The sequence below is a fragment of the Lagenorhynchus albirostris genome, chromosome 14 (assembly GCF_949774975.1).
Source record: "Lagenorhynchus albirostris chromosome 14, mLagAlb1.1, whole genome shotgun sequence".
NCBI lineage: Eukaryota > Metazoa > Chordata > Mammalia > Artiodactyla > Delphinidae > Lagenorhynchus > Lagenorhynchus albirostris.
In genome coordinates this window covers 79,143,443-79,165,927 of record NC_083108.1, presented here as the reverse complement: position 1 = coordinate 79,165,927, position 22,485 = coordinate 79,143,443, and the positions used below count along the sequence as shown (strand labels likewise).

The window sequence follows — 22,485 nt, the reverse complement described above, 5'->3', positions numbered from 1 at the left end:
AAAAATTGCAAGCCACACATTTGATGCAAGACTTGTACATAGAATATATACAGAACTCTTACAACTCAATAAAAAGACAACTCAATTTTTAAAATGGGCAAAGATCTGAATAAACATTTCTCCAAAGAAGACATACAAATGGGCAATCAATTATCATGTCTGTATTTTCCTTAATTCATAACTAGAAGTATTTTTTGGCATTTTGCCTGTCCCATTACGTTATAATTAGTTGATTATTTAGTATGTCTAACAGAAGGAAATACAAGGAAAATGACATTCACATAGATATCTAATTATCATTATTTGATAGATGTTGACATTTATGTCCATATTGTGACTATAAATACTGATGTATATTGTGGTAATGTCAGTTCTGTTATATGTAAACATCTTATGTATAAGGCTGAAACTTCTTGTGAAAAATAGCAGGCAATGATCTTCATGAGTGATGGTTTGGGGATACTTTCATCAACATATATCTCCTAATAAAATCAGTAGTTATGAATTACTTCACTAAAATGTGCAGAAAGATAAAAACAAACAAAAAACAAATGGGCAATCAACATATAAAAAGATGCTCAACATCATCGGCCATCAGAGACATGCAAGTCAAAACCACAACATACCACAAGGGAGACTATAATCAAAAAAACAAACAATAACAAGTGCTGGTAAGGATGTGGAGAAGCGGAAACCCTCCCATACTGCTGATGGGAATGTAAAATAGCATAGCTGCTTTGGCAAAGAGTCCAGAAGTTTTCCTCAAAAGGTTAAGGATAGAGTTACCAGATGAACCAGAAATTCCACTCTTAGGTATACACCCAAGAGAAATGAAAACATATATCCACACAAAACTGTATACTAATATTCATAGCAGCATTATTCATAACAGTCAAAAAGTGGGAACAACCCAGAGGCATCAACTGATGATAAATGGATAAATAAAACATGGTCTATCCATACAGTGGAATATTATTCATCCATAAAAAGGAATGAAGTACTGACACAGGCTACAACATGGATGAATCCTGAAAACATGATGGTAAGTGAAAAAAAGCCACTCACAAAGGGCCATTTATTGTATGGTTCCATTCATATGAAATGTCCAGAACAGGCAATCCATGGAGACAAAAAGCAGATGAATGGTTGTTTAGGATGGGGGTTGGGGGGAGGAGTGTTTGAAAGCTAATAAGCAGTGACTGCTAAGGGCTTATGTGATGACTGTATAACCCTGTGAATATACTAAAAACTGCTAAATTGTACACTTTAAACGGCTAAATTGTATGATATGCAAATTATACCTCAATAAAACTGTTACAAATAACATACTAATATGCTTCAAAGTAAAAAAATTTCTTTTCTTCATAATATAATAAATTCATGCAAGTGTACTATAAGAAGGGAATGAACGACTGTAAAAAATAATGCTGAGGAAATAAAAGTACGGGCAAGAACATGACACTTATATCAAACTGAAGATTATGCAAAATAACACCATCTGTTGCTTAGGGATCTTTTCATCTGCAGTATAAAGAACTGCAAGGAAAGATACCCTTCGCTCTGGCAGGAGGATGCAGCTGAGGCGGGCAAGTACACAGAGACTTTAACTGTACTGGAGTGCTTGATGTATTAACCTGGTAGTGGGCATCTGGGCATTCAGTCACTGGGCATTCTTTGTATCGTGTCCATGCACTAACTATAGCTTAAAAGATTAAAAATTAAATTTACAACTGCTAATAGCATTAAAGCTGAATAGATAAATGTGCTAAAGTATGAAATAATATTTAATATTTTAAACGGTGCCAAAAAGTCAGGAATGAAGCTACTGGCAAAAACTTATTAATTTTTAGGAAGCTAGAACAACAGGCTAGGAAAAGGCTGCTTTTTGCTTTTGATCCATTCATCTTTTAAGTCTTCTTTCAAAGGCTGATAATCAGATTTTCCTCCATTAAGAAGCTAAGTTTCAGGATGATTTCTTGATTTGGTCTCAAAATATACCTTGATATGCACAATATGTTAACAGTAAATATTGTGCAAAAGAATGAAACAGTCATCCAGGAGAGATCAGAGTACATCCAGCAAGTCTTAAGGGAGAGAAATGATACTATAGAAGGATGTCTACCACAATACATTTGTGCAAATCTGCAACTCTTTTGTAAAATCAGGGTCCAGTACATCTTCCACATGCCACATCAGATAATCAATGCCTTGGCCTTGCTCCACTGTCACTGAATAAAGTAGTCAAATGAATATCAAATAACTTACGTTATGGTGACTTCCAATGTCAGAATTACATTCTCTTTCATTTAATATCTGTATTGTTCTTACCAAATCTCAAGATTTTAGTTACTTCACTTAAAGCATATGTAAAGACAACTTTAAGAATACGCAAAGACAACTTTAAGAATGTTTAGGGACTTCCCTGGTGGCACAGTGGTTGGGAATCTGACTGCCAATGCAGGGGACATGGGTTCGCGGGAAGATCTCACATGGCGCAGAGCAACTAAGCCCGTGCGCCACGACACTGAGCCTGCGCTCTAGAGCCCGCGAGCCACAACTACTGAGCCGGTGTGCCACAACTACTGAAGACCGCGCACCTAGAGCCTGTGCTCTGCAACAAGAGAAGCCACCGCAATGAGAGAAGCCCGCGCACCTCAACGAAGAGGAGTCCCTGTTCCCAGCAATTAGAGAAAGCCCACGTGCAGCAACGAAGACCCAACGCAGCCAAAAAATAAATAAATTAAAAAGGAAAAAAAAAAAAAAGATGTTTAGCTTTCTATACACATGGTTTGATTTTTCTGGGTGTATACATAATGCATTTTTGTAAATGGATGATGTAAGAATTTTTAGTAATGCTTAAAAAAAATTTTTTTTAATTCTAATTCATCAGTCAATACGATACTTACCCTAAAGTCATTCTTAAATTTCTTTAAATCATCAATCTGTTTTCTATGTTCAGAAACAATTGGTGATATACCTGTAAAATTAAGAAGTGTTAGATCCAGATTTATTTCTAATCTTTAACTTAAAATTCTTTTAGGATGGGATGTTAGAAATGAAAATAAACTCTATTATCAAAATAATAAAAATTTCAATATGTTAATTATAGATTTTGACATGTTAAATTATGCATTTAAGTATGCACAATCCTAAGAAAAAGTACTGACCAAAAATACTCTGTATTGGGCATGAGAGTAAGACATATTCCTTCCTATTTCTACAGTTATACCCAAAGACTTTTTAAAGCTCTAACCTTTACTTTCAGCTTTTGAGAAGCTAGGTGATGTCTCATTGGGCTTCATATTTTCTTTATTCCCTGCAGAAGAGGTCTGCCTCTGATCTTGAAGCCTGGAATCTTTAGCTAGAAAATAATATTTTACAAAAACTCAAAGTTAGATAGGAGCTATAGAAGTAAAAGGGGAACATATTCAACAATTTTGATCCCATGTTTTTGGAAAAGAACATTTAAACAGAGGCTTTCCAACTCTGCAGACATATGAAACACTAATAATTTTATTTATATTGACATTTACTACCCAGGAATGTAAACTATCTTAACAACACACATTCAAGAATAACATATGAAATTAGTAGCATTACTTAAACAACTAACTTTATTTGTATAAAATTTTAAATGTACCCTCAAATATTGATACATACCTATGAATAAAACAACATAGCCATTTTTCATAAACTTTTAAACCTCTAACACTCAACTTCACAAATGACATTGTGGATCTGGAAGCCCTTTCTTACATACCCTCAAGAGACGGGGTTACAGCTCTGTTGGATGCAGGACTGGCAGGCGTAGGAGATGCAGCTGGTACAGGCATAGCAACAGCTTCAGCCGGAATAATACCAGCTTGGGGAGAAGCAAGAACTGGCCCACTAGGAGTATTTCCAATACTATTCTGTCTGGGAGACCTGGGTCTGTGAGTTTTAGGAGATAATCTTGGAACTACAAGAAAGAGAAAAGTTACCCATTATATTCTCAGTTCAATGCCACTTCTTCAAAAAGGCTTTTCTGAAGATCTAGGTAAAATAGTTCTATCTGACCTCCTCCCCAATTACTTTTTATCCCATCACCCTGTTTTCTTTTCCAAAGTCTCAGGAATAGCAGTGATGATGGACAATACAAATATCTGAAGAATGAAAGCAATTACTAATACCTATGCCCCACAGTAGTTTTCCCTCCTAACTAATTGTATTAATTCTAAAACGAAGTATGTTAAATGAATTTAGAAACTGGATTTCTAAGGCAGGAAAAATGCTACTTTTTAGGATAAAGATAACATTCTCTACTAAAAAGTGAGACTGTTTCTTTAAAATAGGTGGTGGCAGTGGTTGAGAGTCCACCTGCTGATGCAGGGGACATGGGTTCGTGCCCCGGTCCGGGAAGATCCTACATGCTGCGGAGCAGCTGGGCCCCTGAGCCATGGCCACTGAGCCACAGGCTCAGAGCCTGTGCTCCGCAACAGGGAAGGCCACAACAGTGAGAGGCCCACCAGGGAAGCCCCAGGGAAGCCCCAAAAGCAGTCTTAATTGTAAGATCCTGTCAAAGTATATTTTTCACACTTTTATAGCTGCCATCAGCATATTCTTCAGACTAATCAGAGATAAAACTCGGGCCCCCGTGTTTGTTATTCCTTAAAAGGGAAATATGGTCAGGAATTAGTGCCATATATTGATGCTAGGAAACACAAGGACCTGCGCCCAGAATACTGCCTGGCATAAAGCAGGATGTCAATAAAAATGTATGGAATGAATGAATGGGGGGGGGGAACACACAGCACTGTAAGTCCAAAATAAATGTTTGTGGAATGAATCAATTAACAAAGTTGCTAAGAAGACACGAAATATGATCCCTCCAAATGTTATGTACTATAATTGCCTTCCCTTTGAGTGATACTTTATAAAACTATGAAGTATATTCTTATTTATGAACCCCACATGAATTTCATCACAAGACCATAAAGTAGATTAGCTAAAGATTACTCACTGAGAAAACTGAAATTCAGAATGATCACATGATTTGCCCTAACATATGGTAAGTGGTAGAGCCCAGAAAAAAAATTGTTTTCCCAATTCCTGGTTACTCCACTATTTTTCATATATATATTTAACATAGCTCAAGCTCAGCCCTTTTTACATCTAGTAGAATAACAAAATGAACTTTGTCATTATGCTCCAAGCCAAGTGTTACCTACCCCCGCTGACCACTGATGACCACGTGCCCCCTGCGGGACTGGTCCTTGCTGCTGGAGGAGCAGTCGCTTCACTTGGTGGGGTGTGGGATACAAATTCTAGGCCACTGGAAATGGAACCCCTCCCAGCAGAAACTCTGTGATTTCGAGGGTGTCGCTGGGCCTTTGGGGACATCCTTGGAGGCCCTAAGAAAGAAACAGTGAACATCACATGAATGCCACAATGTCCATCAGTACTACTGTTTTGCTAAATACACAAAGACCATTCTTTCTCTCTCTCTCTCTCTCTCTCTCTCTCTCTCTCTCTCTCTCACACACACACACACACACACACACACACACACACACACACACACACACACACACACACTCTCTCTCTCTCTCTCTCCCCCTCTCTCTCATTTCTTCTTGGTTAAGAAAAAGGAAACAAACACCACACATATTTTTGGCCATACTCTTTCAGAATTATTTTGTGGAATGCCATAAAATCTGACAAATAAATTTTATTTTATTTCCCTTTATTTTTTAAAGAAAGGGAGGGATGCAGTTGGTGGTAAGAAATCTAACAATAAGATGTCATTCATATCTCTTCAGAGATCTTAGCAGTTTCTTTAATCTATACCCATTATTTGTAGGCATACAAAAATAAATATAATAAAATATTAACAGAGTTATAGCTACATGAGGCAATAATTTTTATTTTAACACATACTTTTACCTTTTTCCCTCAAATTTTCTACAATATATTACCTCTAAAATTCGGGGAAAAAAATTTTAAACAACGAACTGTTGACCGCGATATGTCTTTGTACTAGTAAAAAGATGTACATTTTCCTTCTTAAATTTCTCCAAAACCTTAATTTATCTACCTCTTCTGCCATGGTGAACAATTTCACGACCCATGTCTTAAAACAGTCCTCACCTGTAGGAAGTGTCTCATACTTAACAGGCTGTGAACTGAAAATTCTACCATTAAGGCATGACTTATAGACTAGAATAACTGACATTTGGGGAAGAAATTTGCACTATACAAATTGTCAAAATTCCACATCAATCAATTCTGTCACCCCATTAGCAATTTCTATTTATAAAGAAGTCTACTGTGCATTCAAACAAAACTGTCAGGCGAAAACAGTGGACACAATGACTCTTACCACAGAAACCTGACAGTGATAACACCTGGCAAAACTCATTCTTAATGCCAAAGCCAAGGCCCCTTACCCTTACCTTGCCAAACTCTTTATTTTTTATTTTATTTTTTTGGCTGCGCCATGCGGCATACAGAATCTTAGTTCCCCGACCAGGGAGCGAACCCGTGCCCCCTGCAGTGGACATGTGGAGTCTTAACCACTGGACCGCCAGGGAAGTCCCTTGCCAAACTCTTTAGAATGTCACATTAATTTGTGCCCTGAGTAGGAATTCAATCATGGGCACGATCTTACAAAGAATGTTAATGTTATATAATTTTCAACTGGAGATACAATTTATATTGAAGAATGAGTTAAGAACTGGGTATTTGCATATTTATACATAATTTTTACGTCCCTTTACAGAAAAAGACCAAGACAGACGGCTGGCATAGCTCAATGAAATCAAACTCTAACTTAAAAAAATTCAGTCTTTGGCAATATGTAAAATACTTTCAGAAACAAAATACAGTCTCCATATTAAACACAGAAAACCACTATATTTAATAGTTTTATTTTGAAGTTCACATTTCAAAAATGCTTCCGTGTCACCTAACTACATGACTAGAAAACATTTTAATTCAAATTATTTAAAAAGAAAAACTGAATAACACAGCATCCCTGAATATGCAGAAGGTGTACTTTTGTGTGAGTCCTTACATCTAACTGTCCTAAACACGCTCACACTCACTAATGAGTTGTATTTTATCTAACATATTCTCACGAACATCACTTATGCAAACAATAGACCACAACAAATATGTCAACAGAATGTAACTTTTCATTTAGAGGCCACCATCACAGGCACTTCTGAGTAAGGAAGTCACCTTGAAAATCATGCCGTTCAACATGCTGTTGACGATGCTGTTCAACAGCTAACAAGGTTAGCTGCTTTAGTCAAGATCACATGACCTCCCTGCCTGGATGACAACAATTTATTAAAAAACAGCCAACTAGTTTTCTCCAGGGAAGCATTTTATGCCAGAAAACTGTGTTAGTCTCAACATAAGCAATATCAACTGCAATTTTAATGAACAAATCAGATTAAAATTTTAACATATCAAATACTCTGAAATAATGTCAAAGGTCATTATCATTCAGAAAAAAGGTTTTTTACTTACGCACGACATTTAGATTAAAATGTGACCTTTCTACAACACATCCATGTATCTGATATGTAGCAATGGTGGATTTAGCATCAATGAATGAGAACTACAGTATTTTATTCTTTTTTATTGACAAGGGAAATAAATAAAACCCTAAAAATTCATACATAGCTTTCTAAGATAAAAATTTTATCTTAGATCAAGAACTTCTTCCAGATTAAAGACTTTTACTATGAAATATTACAAAACTATTTTTTTTTAAATTCCCCAAACACAAATTTAAACTCTGTATTGTAATCTAAGAGTAAACACACAAAGGCAGCTACATGTAATGTCCCTCTCAAAAAGGACCCCTAAACCATCACTCCTGCCTATGGCCAACAGGCAAATTCACTAGTACCTTGGCCAAGGAGCTATAAAATGATAGGTTCTACAAAAAGTCCAAGACTGATGAAGAAAGTTCACTGTTTACCATTAACCACTGTACACTGTATGTAAAGTGGAAGGGAGAAGGCCCTGGGCTGTAAAGAGCATCATTACCAGGCAGAGACAAAACCCTCATTCTTACAATTCAGGATAGTTCATAGCTTCACACAGCATTTATCAAATTTCTCTCTAATGAACAAAAGGTTAATAGAAATAGTTTTAATAAACTAAAGTTAAAACACAGAAATTATAGGTTATTAAATAATGAAGAGGAAACTATTTTGTAATTATAAACTCACATAGGAGTTAAACAAAGACAAACAAAAACATGAACAAATTGTGGTATTGTACCTTCTGAAGACATGCGTTTAGGCATAGTAGAGACAGGAGCTGGAGAACCATGAGCAGAGGGGTGAGACGGGGGTCTGGATGGCCGCGAGGGGGGCCTGGAGGGCGGCCGTGTAGGGGTGGCTGCCCGAGGTGGAAGAGAGTTGGGACCTGACTGGTAGCGAGAAGGTGGGCGAGAGGAAGGAGATGGGCAAGGCGATGGCCAGGGAACACCTGACAGAACAAATGATATGAAGGAAAGTATAAAAACTAAAGAAAAAAATGAGGGAAAAAAGTAAACAGAAAAAAAAGTAAAATGACAAAAATGATTTCTTGCACATTTTAACCCTTTGAGGACAGTCATTTGATTTGTGATAAGTTTTAGCATAACTTAACTGACATAAATTCACATTTTACTTTAACCTCCTTAAAATTAAGTCTGTTTAAATGAATACACGTTCCCAAAGGGTTAATTAGGATCTACACATACTACTGAAGAAGACAGTTAAGACTTTGCCTATTAATTCTGCTTCTATAACTGTTTCTTGGTAATCAATTGTTAAAAGGAGTATAACATACACCAGATAATTTCACACAATAAATCACAAAACTCAGGAATAAGATTATTATTAAAAGTTTTAGCTTGACACATCAGCTATTATATCTCATTAAAAATGCTGGTTTCTTATAACTGTCTGTGGTTTTCATCTAGTTTATACTTTAATGTAAGGTTGAGTCTGAAATCTCATTAAGCAGGTACATTTAAGTAGAAATAGAACATTACTTCTACTATTTTCTAGAGTCACAGGAGTGACAGGTTAATATTCATTGCCTTTTCAAAACACATTTTAATCTTATCAAATTAGAAAAAGGGGACCTTCTAAATAATTTATGCAGTTAAACATTCATCTAAGAGACTGCTTAATAAACAATGCAACTACAAAGCAGTCATCACCAAATAAACCGATACTGAGGGATATGCACAGGTCAAGATACAGCTAACACGTAACATGACATATCACTTACCTTAATCTTAGGAAACAGTCCAGGTCTCCTCTCCATAGGGTTCCACACACTTGAGTATCATACATTTCCCAGCCCCTTTCAGGTTTTTTATTTTGAAAATTCTGTTCATGAACAACTAAAATTCTTTACTCAGTGAGCAAAGAAATTTCACCCCCAATACAAATGTATAGAAAATACTCAAGAGTGTTCATTGGAGAGGAATTCTGGAGAAAGACTCAATGAAAACAAATGAAATTGGAAACTTAGTGTTCTCTATTTTTCTAACTTTCCAAACTTAAATACCTAAAATTGAATGTCCACTGTTAGCCCTGAGTTAGTAACTAACACACCACCAGTATTATTATATTATTATGGCTGTGCTGCACAGCATGTGGGATCTTAGTTCCCCAACCAGGGATTGAATCCACGTCCCCTGCATTGGAGCACTGAGTCTTTTTTTTTTCCATGAGTAATTATAATTTTAATAGTAATATAAATAGAATCCCATGAGTTGGCCTTATAACTACTTTCAAATAATAAGATAAAATTAATTTTAGGCTAATGAATTTTAAAAAGCTTCCCATTTTATTTTTTTTCAGCTATATGTATACATATATCCCCATATGCCCTTCCTCTTGCGTCTCCCTCCCACCCTCCCTATCCCACCCCCCTAGGTGGTCACAAAGCACCAAGCTGATCTCTCTGTGTGATGCAGCTACTTCCCACTAGCTATCTATTTTACATTTGGTAGTGTATATATGTCCATGACACTCTCACTTCGTCCCAGCTTACCCTTCCCCCTCTCCGTGTCCTCAAGTCCATTCTCTACATATGCGTCTTTATTCCTGTCCTGCCCCTAGGTTCGTTAGAACCTTTTTTTTTTTTTTGATTCCATATATATGTTAGCATACGGTATTTGTTCTTCTCTTTCTGACTTACTTCACTCTGTATGACAGACTCTAGGTCCGTCCACCTAATTACAAATAACTCAATTTTGTTTCTTTTTATGGCTGAGTAATATTCCATTGTATATATGTGCCACATCTTCTTCATCCATTCATCTGTCGATGGACACTTACGTTGCTTCCATGTCCTGGCTATTGTAAATAGTGGAGCACAAGTCTTAACCGCTGGACTGCCAGGGAAGTCCCCCATCAGTATTATTAATTACCATGGTTCCATACAGTCTATGGCACTGCTGTGTCCAATATCCCTGACTTGTATGAGAGATCCATGACCCGTGGGCTATATTTAACCTATATACGGAAGCAGAATAGAAAAAAATATCTTCCTACTAGAGACTCAAGTTTCTGTATTTTACTTAAGCTAAACTACAATATTCACCCTTACACTAAGAGTTGTTTCTATTTTTTTAAGCACATTTTTTCTTCACCATCTTCACATGACTCTTGATTGTGTCTTGTATTGCAAGTTACCTCAAATCCTTTCTTGAAGTAAGCAGAATATAAATATATAAACAAACAGTTCATAAAAATGAATCTATATTAACCACTGAGTGTCTCACACAGATTGGGATTTTCCATGTAAACTATATCTAAATAATTCTATCATCCAGTATTTTTAAAACTGAGAACCTACCCAAAGTTTCCAATTTCTTCACATATGTGGAGTGTTCTTTTTGCCAAGTGAATGTCTTTGGTTACATTTAGCACTTTATCTTAATACATGAGTATTTCATCATGCTAAATGCTGTATATGCCAATAACATACTAATTTTTACTAGTTTTACTAATTTGATATCCACAAAGGCAAATTTAAATTAAGTGAAAACTACTCCACAGAAATCATTAAAGGTATGCATGTTCTTATCAACGATGTAAAACTGTAAATATTCAGAAAACTATGTATTTGATCAATGACATTGACAAATTTGGTCAAAATACTTGCCTCCATTAACTACTCTTTGGTCTGAACCAGAATTTGGGTTGAAATCTGAAGTGTGAGAGGTGGATCTCGATGGCATGGAGCCCGATCCAGGCTGGCCCATACGCGGTGAATTCTGTCGCCCACTTCCCCAGGATATGACTTCTCTATTTCTTTGTCCAGGAGGAATATATTTATTTTCCCTGAAAATGAGAGATCCTTTAAATCATTTTATCCTAATAGATACCAGGCCAATGAAACATATCTAAAAGTAATTTAGGCAGAAGGGAATGCTTGTTATTAAAAGGTTAAACACTTAAAACCAAACGGCCCCACTTCCAGACACCCCTATTCTTCCATCTTACTCTAAGCTCTAGCCTCTGGCCTTTCCTTTCCCTCAGATATTCCTGCTAAGGACAAAATATAACAGATGTGTATTCATTCTTATCCACTTGGCGTCTTTATGGCTGTTTCTATCTATCAACATCTGTCTTCTCGAAACTGTTCTTCCTTGGTTTTCTCTACTTTGTTTTCTCTGTGATCTCTTCTCTTGGTGGCTGTTCATTAGTTTTTCATGGCTTCAACATCGATCCCCCAAATCCACACTGTCAGTCTCACAGTCTCAACATCTCTCCCTGAACACTTTAATTCAAATCACGACTCCTAAGCTGTGAGTGCCTTGAAGACAGAATGTGTATCTTATTCTACCAGGTATGTAGCAGCTGTTTCTCAACATGTTTATGAATAAATGCATAAAAGACCTGTGAGCCCCTCAAATGCAGTAAATTGCACAAATGGACTCACTCTATCTCCCCTCAAGATTGCTCCATGTTTTCTACCGCCATTACCAATACAACCACCAATCTGCTTATCAAATAAAACTCAGGGTCATCCCTGGTTTTTCTAACCTTTCTATCACTGGTTCTGGTCTCACTGGTCACCAAGTTCTCACACTTGAACTACTTCAATACAATAACTGATCTCTATGTCTCAGCCAGTTCTCAATGTCCCATAGTTGGTTCATGCCATCCCCTATCTACAGGGTGCTTTTTAACATGACACAGAAAGAGTTTCACTACCTCAGTTCCTATCACCAGCTGTTACCACTGCAACCTCAACATACACTGTGTATTCCAGACATATGAAACAACTAGGTTTTCCCTGAACTGGACAAGTTCTTTCACCATACAAGGAACTCCTCTGTTTTATGTCTCTTTGAGTGGCAGACAGATCTACTATCCTATCACAAAACATCACCTCCTCTGTTAGACATTCTCTCACCCCACAAAGTTATGCTAGTTCCTCCTCACTTGCATGTTTCTAGTACTCTGACCACCCCTCTAATCTAGGAAATCATAACGAACTGTAATTATATGTACTCCCCCCGCAACCTGTTCATTATTCTTTAACAAGCTCTTCCAGACCTCGACTTGCTCATCACTGTATATCCAACACTTGGCTCCACAGAGGTGATGCTCAAAAAATACTTTCCAAGATGACTGTAATCTTTTCTCTAACAGAACCTGAAACCAACTCCATTTGCATTCTCTACCTAAGCTAGATTAAAGGAAGATGAAATATAATAATAATAATACACCTTCTCACACAGACCTTGAGTTGTGTATCCAAAATACTGCATCATGATTTCCTTTAAATACCTAGTGTTTATGTTGTGGCCCTCACGTTCACTGGAATTTCTCTGAACTGCTGTGTATTTTTCTTCTTCGCTCCTATCATCATTTTCCAGGGCCACCCGGGCTTTATACTGGGCACTTGATTCAATTTCTTCTGCTAACTGGTTTGCCCTTGCTTCTCGTTTTAAAAATTCTTCTGAGTTATCCCTTTCTAAGGGCACCCTGAAACATGAAGAAAAGAAAAAGCAAAGTGAGTATTTTTCAGTCATAGTTTACATATCTGTCACAATCAACTATTAAGAGAGTTCAGAGTTTAAAATGCTGGTAAAACTGTAAGAGAGCTACAGTCATCTATTTATAAATCAAAACTTGATTTTTCTTATTACCTTTTCCCTAGAGGAATATAACATTTCCAAAACTGGTTAAATTGACTATTCCCCCATAACCTCTGCACTTACCAACTTAAGGGTTTTTACAGTGTAAAAATGAAACAAAATTTATTTAGAGCAAAAAATTAGGGTATAAGTAAACTATATTTAATCCCTGTTTTAATGGGAATTTATCAGCGTAGGTAGTAAAAGGATAATTCTTTCACATAATCGTTTAACTTAAAATCCAACAGAAACATTTATTCAACATCGTAATTTAGGTTGATGAAAATCAAAGGCAAATATGTATTAAAACAAAAGCAAACTTTTAAAACTTACGTATATGAAGATAGACTGCTATCATATGTAGACACTACACCATAATTTTCTTCATTATATCGAAACATATCATTGGGATCCCATCCATTAGACTAGAAGAAAATGAAGCTCATTTTTCAAAATGACAAAGTATTTGTCTTCTTTAATTCAGTTATAGTCGATATCTACATTAACAATATCTATTGTACTATTCAAGCAAAATCTAGCAAAATTAAAAAACAGGCAAAAATTTGCTTTAAAAATGTCTTAAGGAAAAACTTTCTTCTACACATCAGCCCCTACAAGTTGGTAAATAACTACAGTCGAACCTTCAACAATTCGGGGGGGTGGGGTGTTAGGGTCACTGACTCCAGGCATAGTCGAAAATCTGTAGATTCAACCAATCTTGGATAGTGCATTACTATAGTATTTACTATTGCAAAAAAATGCGTATAAGTGGACCAGTGTGGTTCAAACCTGTGCTGTTCAAAGGTCAACTGTATACGAAACAATTATTTGAGATGTTATTAGTAAAAGTTCAGAATATTTTAGTTACTTCATAAAATATCCTCAGGTCAGGGTTCTCTCCTTTCCCTACTCCCTAACGGTGACCTTTCTACAAGGTATTTACCTGAAACCTTTTTGAGTTGACTGATCATCAGGTCTGACTGATAGAAAGGGGTTATCATTATCCATGTCAGAAGAGGGCACAGCGTCATCTGAGCAATGTTGATGGCAATTTCAAGACTAAAACTTGCCCCTAAGGTCACCCATTAACCTTGGCTCCCTCTGTGCTACTCCAGATAAAACTATAATGTAATTCCACCACTAAATCAACTACTTCGGCCTAACACATGCGGGTAGGAAATCAGTTACCTATGGAAGCTTTAAAATATGCTCTTTTAGTATATGCTCCATGTAAAAAATTTAAACAGTGCAGAAAGACATCCAGTGAAAAGTAAAATCTGCCAATCCCAGTGTGCACAGATAACCACCATTAACAACTTCTTGGGCATAATTCCAGACATTCTCTGCACATATGTAAGAATATGATTATTATCATCAGCTCTCTTTTTTGAAAATTCTCTGCAACTTGCTTTTTCTTTTTTTTTTTTGCAGTACGCAGGCCTCTCACTGTTGCGGCCTCTCCCGTTGCGGAGCACAGGCTCCGGACGCACAGGCTCAGCGGCCATGGCTCGTGGGCCCAGCCGCTCCGTGGCACGCGGGATCCTCCCAGACCAGGGCACAAACCCGTGTCCCCTGCATCGGCAGGCGGACTCTCAACCACCGTGCCACCAGGGAAGCCCTGCTTTTTCTTTTAGTAAGTTTTAGATATCTTCCCAGAATATCTTTCTTTCCAGTGGACATACAGTACTTCAACTGAACGGAGGTACAATAAATCTATTTAACCCATGCCCTATTGATGGACAGTTAGGATGTTTCCTATTTTTCACTATTAGAATAAAATGCTGTGAAAAACATCCTCATACATAATTATTTTAAAGTCTTATGGATAAATTCTCAGAGGTAGAATTGCTGGACCAAAGTGTATGTGTGGGGACTTCCTCGGTGGTCCAGTGGGTAAGACTCCATGCTCCCAATGCAGAGGGCCCGGCTTTGTTCCCTGGTTGGGGAACTAGATCCCACATGCATGCCGCAACTAAGAGTCCACATGCCACAACTAAGAAGCCCGCGTGCCGCAACTAAGACCCAGCATAGATTAAATAAAGTGTATGTGTGTTTTAAATTTTGATAAAACATTGCCAGAATACTCTCTAGAAAGCATCTATCAATTTAACTGCTTTGCTATCAATTAGAAAAAAAAACAAAAAGAGTGCCTGCTTTTCCATATCCTCCACAGAGGTGATGTGCTGCACAAACCTGAGAACCTTCACATTCAGTTATATGTGCTTCTTTAAAAAGTTTGAAAATTAATAATGATGCATTGTCTATGTATTTCCAGTTTTGCAACTAGAAAATGACTTAAACATCAAACGCAGATTTGTTAAATAAGACTTTTCTGTAATATTCAATGAAAGATTCTTCATCCCTTTGAAAAATTTTTTTTTAAAGATTTTTTTGATGTGGACCACTTTTTTACAAGTCTTTATTGAATCTGTTACAATATTGCTTCTGTTTTATGTTTCAGTTTTTTGGCCACGAGGCACATGGGATCCTAGCTCCCCGACTAGGGATCAAACATGCCACCCCCTACATTGGAAGGTGAAGTTCTAATCACTGGACCGCCAGGGAAGTCCCCCATCCCATTCAAATTTTACTATCTAAACACTCATTTTTGGCAAGAAACTTTGCTTCTATCTCCACAGTTTAGAAACAGAATTTACAGAATCCTAATGACAGAGTCATTATTAAGTATTTGATTTATAGATGATGTGTTATGGGAAAAGTAAAAATAATATATGCCAAGAGCCTTCTGGAAATAGATTTTTGTTGAGAATGTTCCTAATTTTAAGACAAAGAAATTTACTTATTGCTTTAATTCTAATGTAATCTAACAATATATCTTAATAATGAGTGCCTCTCTGACAGACAAGAAGCCTAAAAGTCACACTTTGACCTCACCGCTAGGTAAAGTCAACAGACAAGACACCACTTTCCTTAGGCTGCCTATTCTGCAGCGTACTCAAAGCAAAACATGCCAGCATTTCTAGTTTCCCATGGTTTCCAATTTAAATTTTTATGTTGCTTATTAGGACTTACTTTAAAAACATACAAATAATTCATAAGCATCCCAAAGAAACATTTTTCTGTATATACTGCATAGGGCAAAGTCTATTTACACAATAAAACTGCTACTTTAAATATATTCACAACAACATACTTAAATTAAAACCAAGTGATAGGATGTCATACCATATCACATGACCATAGCGTTACTAATCGAAAAGATTTTGCTTACAACATCATTTTCCAAAGCCTCCAGTTCCTCACTGGTAGTGAGTTCACCTGCATCCCAGGGCTCCAGGTCCTTCTCTTTGTGTTCACCATTCACTTTAGCACTGATAGCAGAGTCAGTAAAAGCATCTGCAAAGGATGGTTTTGGTTGAAAGATCATACAACCAGACAATGGGCTACGTGAATACATACATGGATTTATCAACAGAGATGTATGCTAAAAAATAATTATGAAAAGTGAATTTATGATACAGAAAGAATAGCATTCATTAACAGTATGCTTTCAGATGTGTAATGCTTCTAATATTATAACCTTCAAAAAACTTAATTCAGTAAATGGCATCATAGATGATTACTGGTGAAAGTATGTTTTACCCATATAATTTTAAGCCACATGAAATGTTATAATGTAGTCACACAAGTCATAAGTTGTATTAAAAATAATTGCTTTGTGTTTCAGAATTGATCCAGAAATTTTCTATCAATCCATCTAAAACAAGATCTCTTTTGTTTAACAGACCCAGTAATTAGATATGCCCTCAGAGCTCCTTCAGCCAAACGTATGCTGATCTTTTAACTTTCCAAATCCACGTCTACATGCAGAGGTCAGTATCCTAACATACCGTTGCCATTAGTAACTAAAGCCATTCGAAGTGACCCACCCCCACACAGAACCCATATTTCCCTAGAGCCACTCCAATACAAAGCTCAGGCCCCACAGTGTTACCTGTCCCCAGAAGGTTCAGGTGGCAGGCCTACCTGGACTTCCTGTCAATACTTTCTCACCTAATGTATCCTCTCCTCCTCTGCTAACGTTACTGAAAAGCACTAGCTTGTGAGAGCAGAATGGCATTAGTATGCTCACATGACAGGAACTATATATATCATAGCTGCTGTCTAGAAAAGAAAATCTCTAGTTGGAAGTTAGGACCCAGCTAAATAAAGGTCTACTTGGGCAATGACAGTGTTCGGAAATGCTTTGGAGATACCGGCTTACATTTAGATGTCCGGACCTATAGGGTATCACCTAGCACAGGGCTGCGGAGCAATACTTCTGCTGATCTGGCTCTCCTAGAGAGTACTGGCTCCCAGTCACCACACCCTCACCCTTACTTCAAGCTGCCATCAAGGAGGAGGAGGAAGGGAAAAAATCAACACCTGCGTCTCCTTCAAAAGAGATAATTCCAGAGGGATTTCTGATTTGGTACTGTTTCTAAAACTGTCATTGGCTCCCCAGGTGATGGTGAAATAAGAAACTTGAGCCAGCAAATTTAGGCATGGCACTATAAGCCTAGCTAGCTCTTACCTCCTCTCATCTCAAATTACAGGTGGATAAGTGGATGTGGGTGTGTATTCATGCACACTAGGGAATGAAAGCATAACTGCACCTATGGGCTTAGCTGCCAGCTCTATCAGGCAGCATGGCTCCTGTTGCTAGCAATTATAAGAGCCAAGAGCGTACCAAGGGGGATCCCCAAAGCAGCAGGCCTCAGCTGCGAGTGGGATTAGCATTCACTGGAAGATGACTGCATTTTGGAAAAGCTAAGAGGTTCTAACCACTGATGTTATCTTCATAATGCCATCTTCAGCTGTAAGCCACTGATGGCCCTAAAAACTTGGCTTTATATGATACTTGCCTGAGTCAAGTTCTACTCTACATCATCTTAAAGTCACAGAAATTCTTGGTAAAACTGATTTTGCCATGTGTATTTTCAAGAATGTGAGATGCTCCAAGAAAAACATCAAATAATGACTTACATTAGGTGGCTGAAATTCCCTACTTTAATTCTCACAAAATTAGAACAAAAAACTAGACCACAGAAAAATTACAAACCAGTCATGTTATCTTCTACAACAGGGGTCCTCTCAACCCCCGGGCCACGGACTGGTACTGGAACCAGGCTGCAGAGCAGGAGGTGAGAGCAAGGCGAGCAACAGAAGCTTCATCTGCATTTACAGCCACTCCGCAACACTCCCATTACCGCCTGAGCTCCGCCTCCTGTCAGATCAGCGGCAGCATTAGGTTCTCACAGGAGCACAAACCTGTGAACTGCGCATGCGAGGGATCTAGGTTGTGTGCTCCTTATGAGAATCTAATGCCTGATGATCTGAGGTGGAGCTGAGGCAGTGATGCTAGCGCTGGGGAGCAGCTGCAAATACAGATTATCATTAGCAGAGAGGTTTGACTGCACAGAGACCATAAGTGCTTGCAGACTCGTATCAATACCCTGCCAGTGAGTGGCAAGTGACAATTAAGCTGCATCCGGTGACAGGCTTTATAGGGGCAAGTGAGTTGTTGTACTTCAATTTACAGCTGTATCTGGTGGCAGGCTTTAAGTCAGAATCCGACACTTATTTTAGTCCGTGCGTGGCCCGCACATTGTTTTAATTACCACTTCTGTCTGCGCCTCTTTCCCGCACTGTGCACTTGTCGCAGTCACAGTTTTGGTAAGCCCATAAGATAACCCTAGCCAAAATGAGTAGAAAACAAACATCACTGGAGAACTTCTTTGAAAAGGGGGAAAGACCCAATGATGAGACAGCAGAAGACTCTGAGACTGCCAACAAAAAGAAAGCTGCACTGAAAAGAAAATACCAAGAGTCCTACTTAAATTATGGGTTCATTGCAACAGGTGATTCACATTCTCCAAGCCCACTTGTATAATATGTGGTGACCAGCTAACCAACAAAGCCATGAAACCTTCAAAACTGCTTTGCCACATGGAGACCAAGCGCCCTGAATTAAAAGACAAGCCTCTGGAGTTTTTCAAAAGAAAAAAACGTGAACACAAAGAACAGAAGCAATTACTGAAGGCCACCACTTCATCAAATGTGTCTGCACTGAGAGCATCATTCTCTTAGCGGCTAACCACATTGCTAAAGCTAAGAAGCCCTTTACTATTGGTGAAGAGTTGATCCTGCCTGCTGCTAAGGACATTTGTCGTGAACTTTTAGGAGGCTGCAGTTCAAAAGGTGGCACGTGTTCCTCTTTCGGCTAGCACTATAACTAGACGAATTGATGAAATAGCAGAGGATACTGAGGCACAATTGTTAGAGAGGATTAATGAGTCGCCGTGGTACACAATCCAGGTTGACGAGTCTACCGATGTTGACAAGGCAACAACGCTTGTTTTTGTGCGATGTAATTTTCAGGAGGATGTGCGTGATGATATGTTATGTGCACTTTTGTTGCCAACCACCACCACAGCTGTAGAACTATTCAAGTCTTTGAATGATTACACATCAGGAAAATTCAACTGGTCATTTTGTGTCGGTATATGCACGGACGGAGCGGTTGCCATGACTGGACGTTTTTCTGGTTTCACTAGTCGGGTCAAAGAGGTTTCTTCTGAATGTCAGTCTATACACCGTGTGTCATCCATAAAGAAATGCTGGCTAGCCAAAAAATGTCACCTGAACTTAACAACGTCTTGCAGGATGTGATTAAAATTATCAACCACATTAAAGTACATGCCCTTAACTCACGTCTGCTCAGGCAGCTCTGTGAGGAGATGGACGCAGAGCACACATGTCTTCTCTTACACACAGAAGTGAGATGGCTTTCCAAAGGTAGATCACTGGCCAGAGTTTCTGAGTTACGAGAGCCGCTCCAGAGATTTCTTTTAGAAAAACAGTCACCACTGGCAGCACATTTCAGTGACACAGAATGGGTCGCAAAACTTGCTTACTTGTGTGGCATATTCAACCTGCTCAACAAACTCAATCTGTCACTTGAAGGGAGAATGATAACTGTGTTCAAGTGGGCAGATAAGGTGGCTGCATTCAAAGCTGAATTGGAATTATGGGGGCAACAAGTGAACACTGGGATTTTTGACATGTTTCAAACATTAGCAAAAATTTTGAAAGAAACTGAGCCAGGGCCTTCTTTCTCCTAGCTGATGCATGATCACCTATCTCAGCTTTCAAAAGAGTTTGAGCATTACTTCCCAAACACAAAAGACCCCCGAACTGGGAAGGAATGGATCCGCGACCCATTTGTGAATAAACCAGATGAATCAACTTTGTTCGTGCTAGAAGACGATCAACTGCTTGAGACTGCAAATGACAGTGGCCTTAAAAGTATGTTTGAGACAACTTCAAATCTCCATACATTCTGGATTATTAAAGTCAAGGTGGAGTATCTTGAGATTGCCACAAAAGCACTGAAAAGCCTGCTTCCATTTCCAACATCCTATCTTTGTGAAGCAGGGTTTTCTGCAGTGACAGCGACCAAAACGAGATCACAGAGTAGACTGGACATAAGCAACACACTTCAGGTGTCACTGTCTCCCATCACCCCCAGATGGGACCATCTAGTTGCAGGAAAACAAGCTCAGGGCTCCCACTGATTCTGCATTATAGTGAGTTGTATAATTATTTCATAATATATTACAATGTAATAATAATAGAAATAACGTGCACAATAAATGTAATGCGTTTGAATCATCCTAAAACCATCCCCTACCCACCTCCGGAAAAATCGTCTTCCACGAAACTGGCCCCTGGTGCCAAAAAGGTTGGGGACCGCTGTTCTACAAGAAGTAGTGGGATTATTAATTCATATTTAAGATCCTGTTAATGTTTTAATCACACTAGTTTTTGAAAAGCATATATTTAAATGAGTAAAGCATTTACTTAGATGGAAACCCAGCATTAAATATGTTTTTATTCAAGAAATTAAAACCCAGAATAGAAGATTTTTTTTTAACAGATCCACATAAGTGGACTTTTATCATTGTAGGGTACGTGTGCTATGTCAAAGTATTTAGGAAAGACTAGGGACTGAGCCAAGCTGTCCTCAAATTGAAAGACTGAAATATACAATAAAAATAGCTTAAATATATTTCTATCAGTATGATTTTAAACAAAATCAAAAAGAATCCCGAACAGGGAGCCAATGTGAAAAAGCAAGCATTTAAAACTTCACTGAACCAAGTTATACTCTGCTAATTACAATTGAGGTGGTATTAAGAGGCCATTATTAAACAACCTAATTTTTTTAATGCTACATTTTCATGTTAAATCTTCTGTTTACAATACCAACCTTATAAAGGAATTAACTGTTCACAGGTTGTTACTTAGCATCACATTTTCCTTTGAGGGCAGAAAAGCAGGGGAGGGAAAACACAAAAGTATGTATCTATTAGTAAGGAATGATATTCCTTAATTTTAAAATTTCCCCCAAAGAAAGTCCCTTTTTAAAGATGAGCAAATGACTGCTGGTGGGAATGTAAACTGATATAGCCAGTATGGAGAACAGTATGGAGGTTCCTTAAAAAACTAAAAATAGAACTACCATGTGACCCAGCAATCCCACTACTGGGCATATACCCTGAGAAAACCATAATTCAAAAAGAGTCATGTACCACAATGTTCACTGCAGCTCTATTTACCACAGCCAGGACATGGAAGCAACCTAAGTGTCCATCGACAGATGAATGGATAAAGAAGATGTGGCACATATACGATGGAATATTACTCAACCATAAAAAGAAACGAAATTGAGTTATTTGTAGTGAGGTGGATGGACCTAGAGACTGTCATACAGAGTGAAGTAAGTCAGAAAGAGAACAACAAATACCATATGGTAATACATATATATGGAATCTAAAAAAGGAAAAAAAAAGGTTCTGAAGAACCTAGGGGCAGGACAGGAATAAAGACGCAGACATAGAGAATGGACCTGAGGACACAGGGAGGGGGAAGGGTAAGCTGGGACAAAGTGAGAGAGTGGCATGGACATATATACACTACCAAATGTGAAACAAGATAGTGGGAAGCAGCCACATAGCACAGGGAGATCAGCTTGGTGCTTTGTGTCCACCTAGAGGGGTGGGATAGGGAGGGTGGGAGGGAGACGCAAGAGGGAGGAGATATGGGGATATATGTATATGTATAGCTGATGTACTTTGTTATACAGCAGAAACTAACACACCATTGTAAAGCAATTATACTCCAATAAAGATGTTTAAGAAAAGAGCTTCAGAAGAATCTACCATCATTAGTAAATGTAGTGCTTTGATTCAAGTCTGCTCACAAGAATAAATCAAAGTTAACTGTGAAAAACATGAGGCAGGTTTGAAAGCGATGAAACAATAATGCACATGTCA

At 38.0% G+C, this 22,485-nt stretch overlaps 1 protein-coding gene across 33 annotated transcripts in view; it reads right to left on the bottom strand.

The window, feature by feature from the left end:
- ATXN2 (ataxin 2) overlaps nucleotides 1–22,485 on the bottom strand; it is a 127,612-nt gene that overhangs the window by 43,573 nt on the left and 61,554 nt on the right. For 30 of the 33 annotated variants that reach the window (XR_009534790.1, XR_009534792.1, XR_009534791.1 and 27 more), the window contains exons 6-14: nucleotides 16,380–16,504; nucleotides 13,481–13,572; nucleotides 12,798–12,995; nucleotides 11,164–11,342; nucleotides 8,275–8,484; nucleotides 5,208–5,390; nucleotides 3,761–3,958; nucleotides 3,254–3,361; nucleotides 2,907–2,977 (exon numbers count right to left, since the gene is read on the bottom strand). Coding sequence is in view for 13 of the 33 variants with exons in the window: in XM_060121362.1 (XP_059977345.1) it covers nucleotides 2,907–2,977; nucleotides 3,254–3,361; nucleotides 3,761–3,958; nucleotides 5,208–5,390; nucleotides 8,275–8,484; nucleotides 11,164–11,342; nucleotides 12,798–12,995; nucleotides 13,481–13,572; nucleotides 16,380–16,504 (1,364 nt within the window). In the remaining 20 variants the exon portion in view is untranslated. The remainder of the gene's footprint in view (nucleotides 1–2,906; nucleotides 2,978–3,253; nucleotides 3,362–3,760; nucleotides 3,959–5,207; nucleotides 5,391–8,274; nucleotides 8,485–11,163; nucleotides 11,343–12,797; nucleotides 12,996–13,480; nucleotides 13,573–16,379; nucleotides 16,505–22,485) is intronic. The other 3 variants (XM_060121372.1, XM_060121371.1, XM_060121375.1) reach the window with 3 other exon arrangements.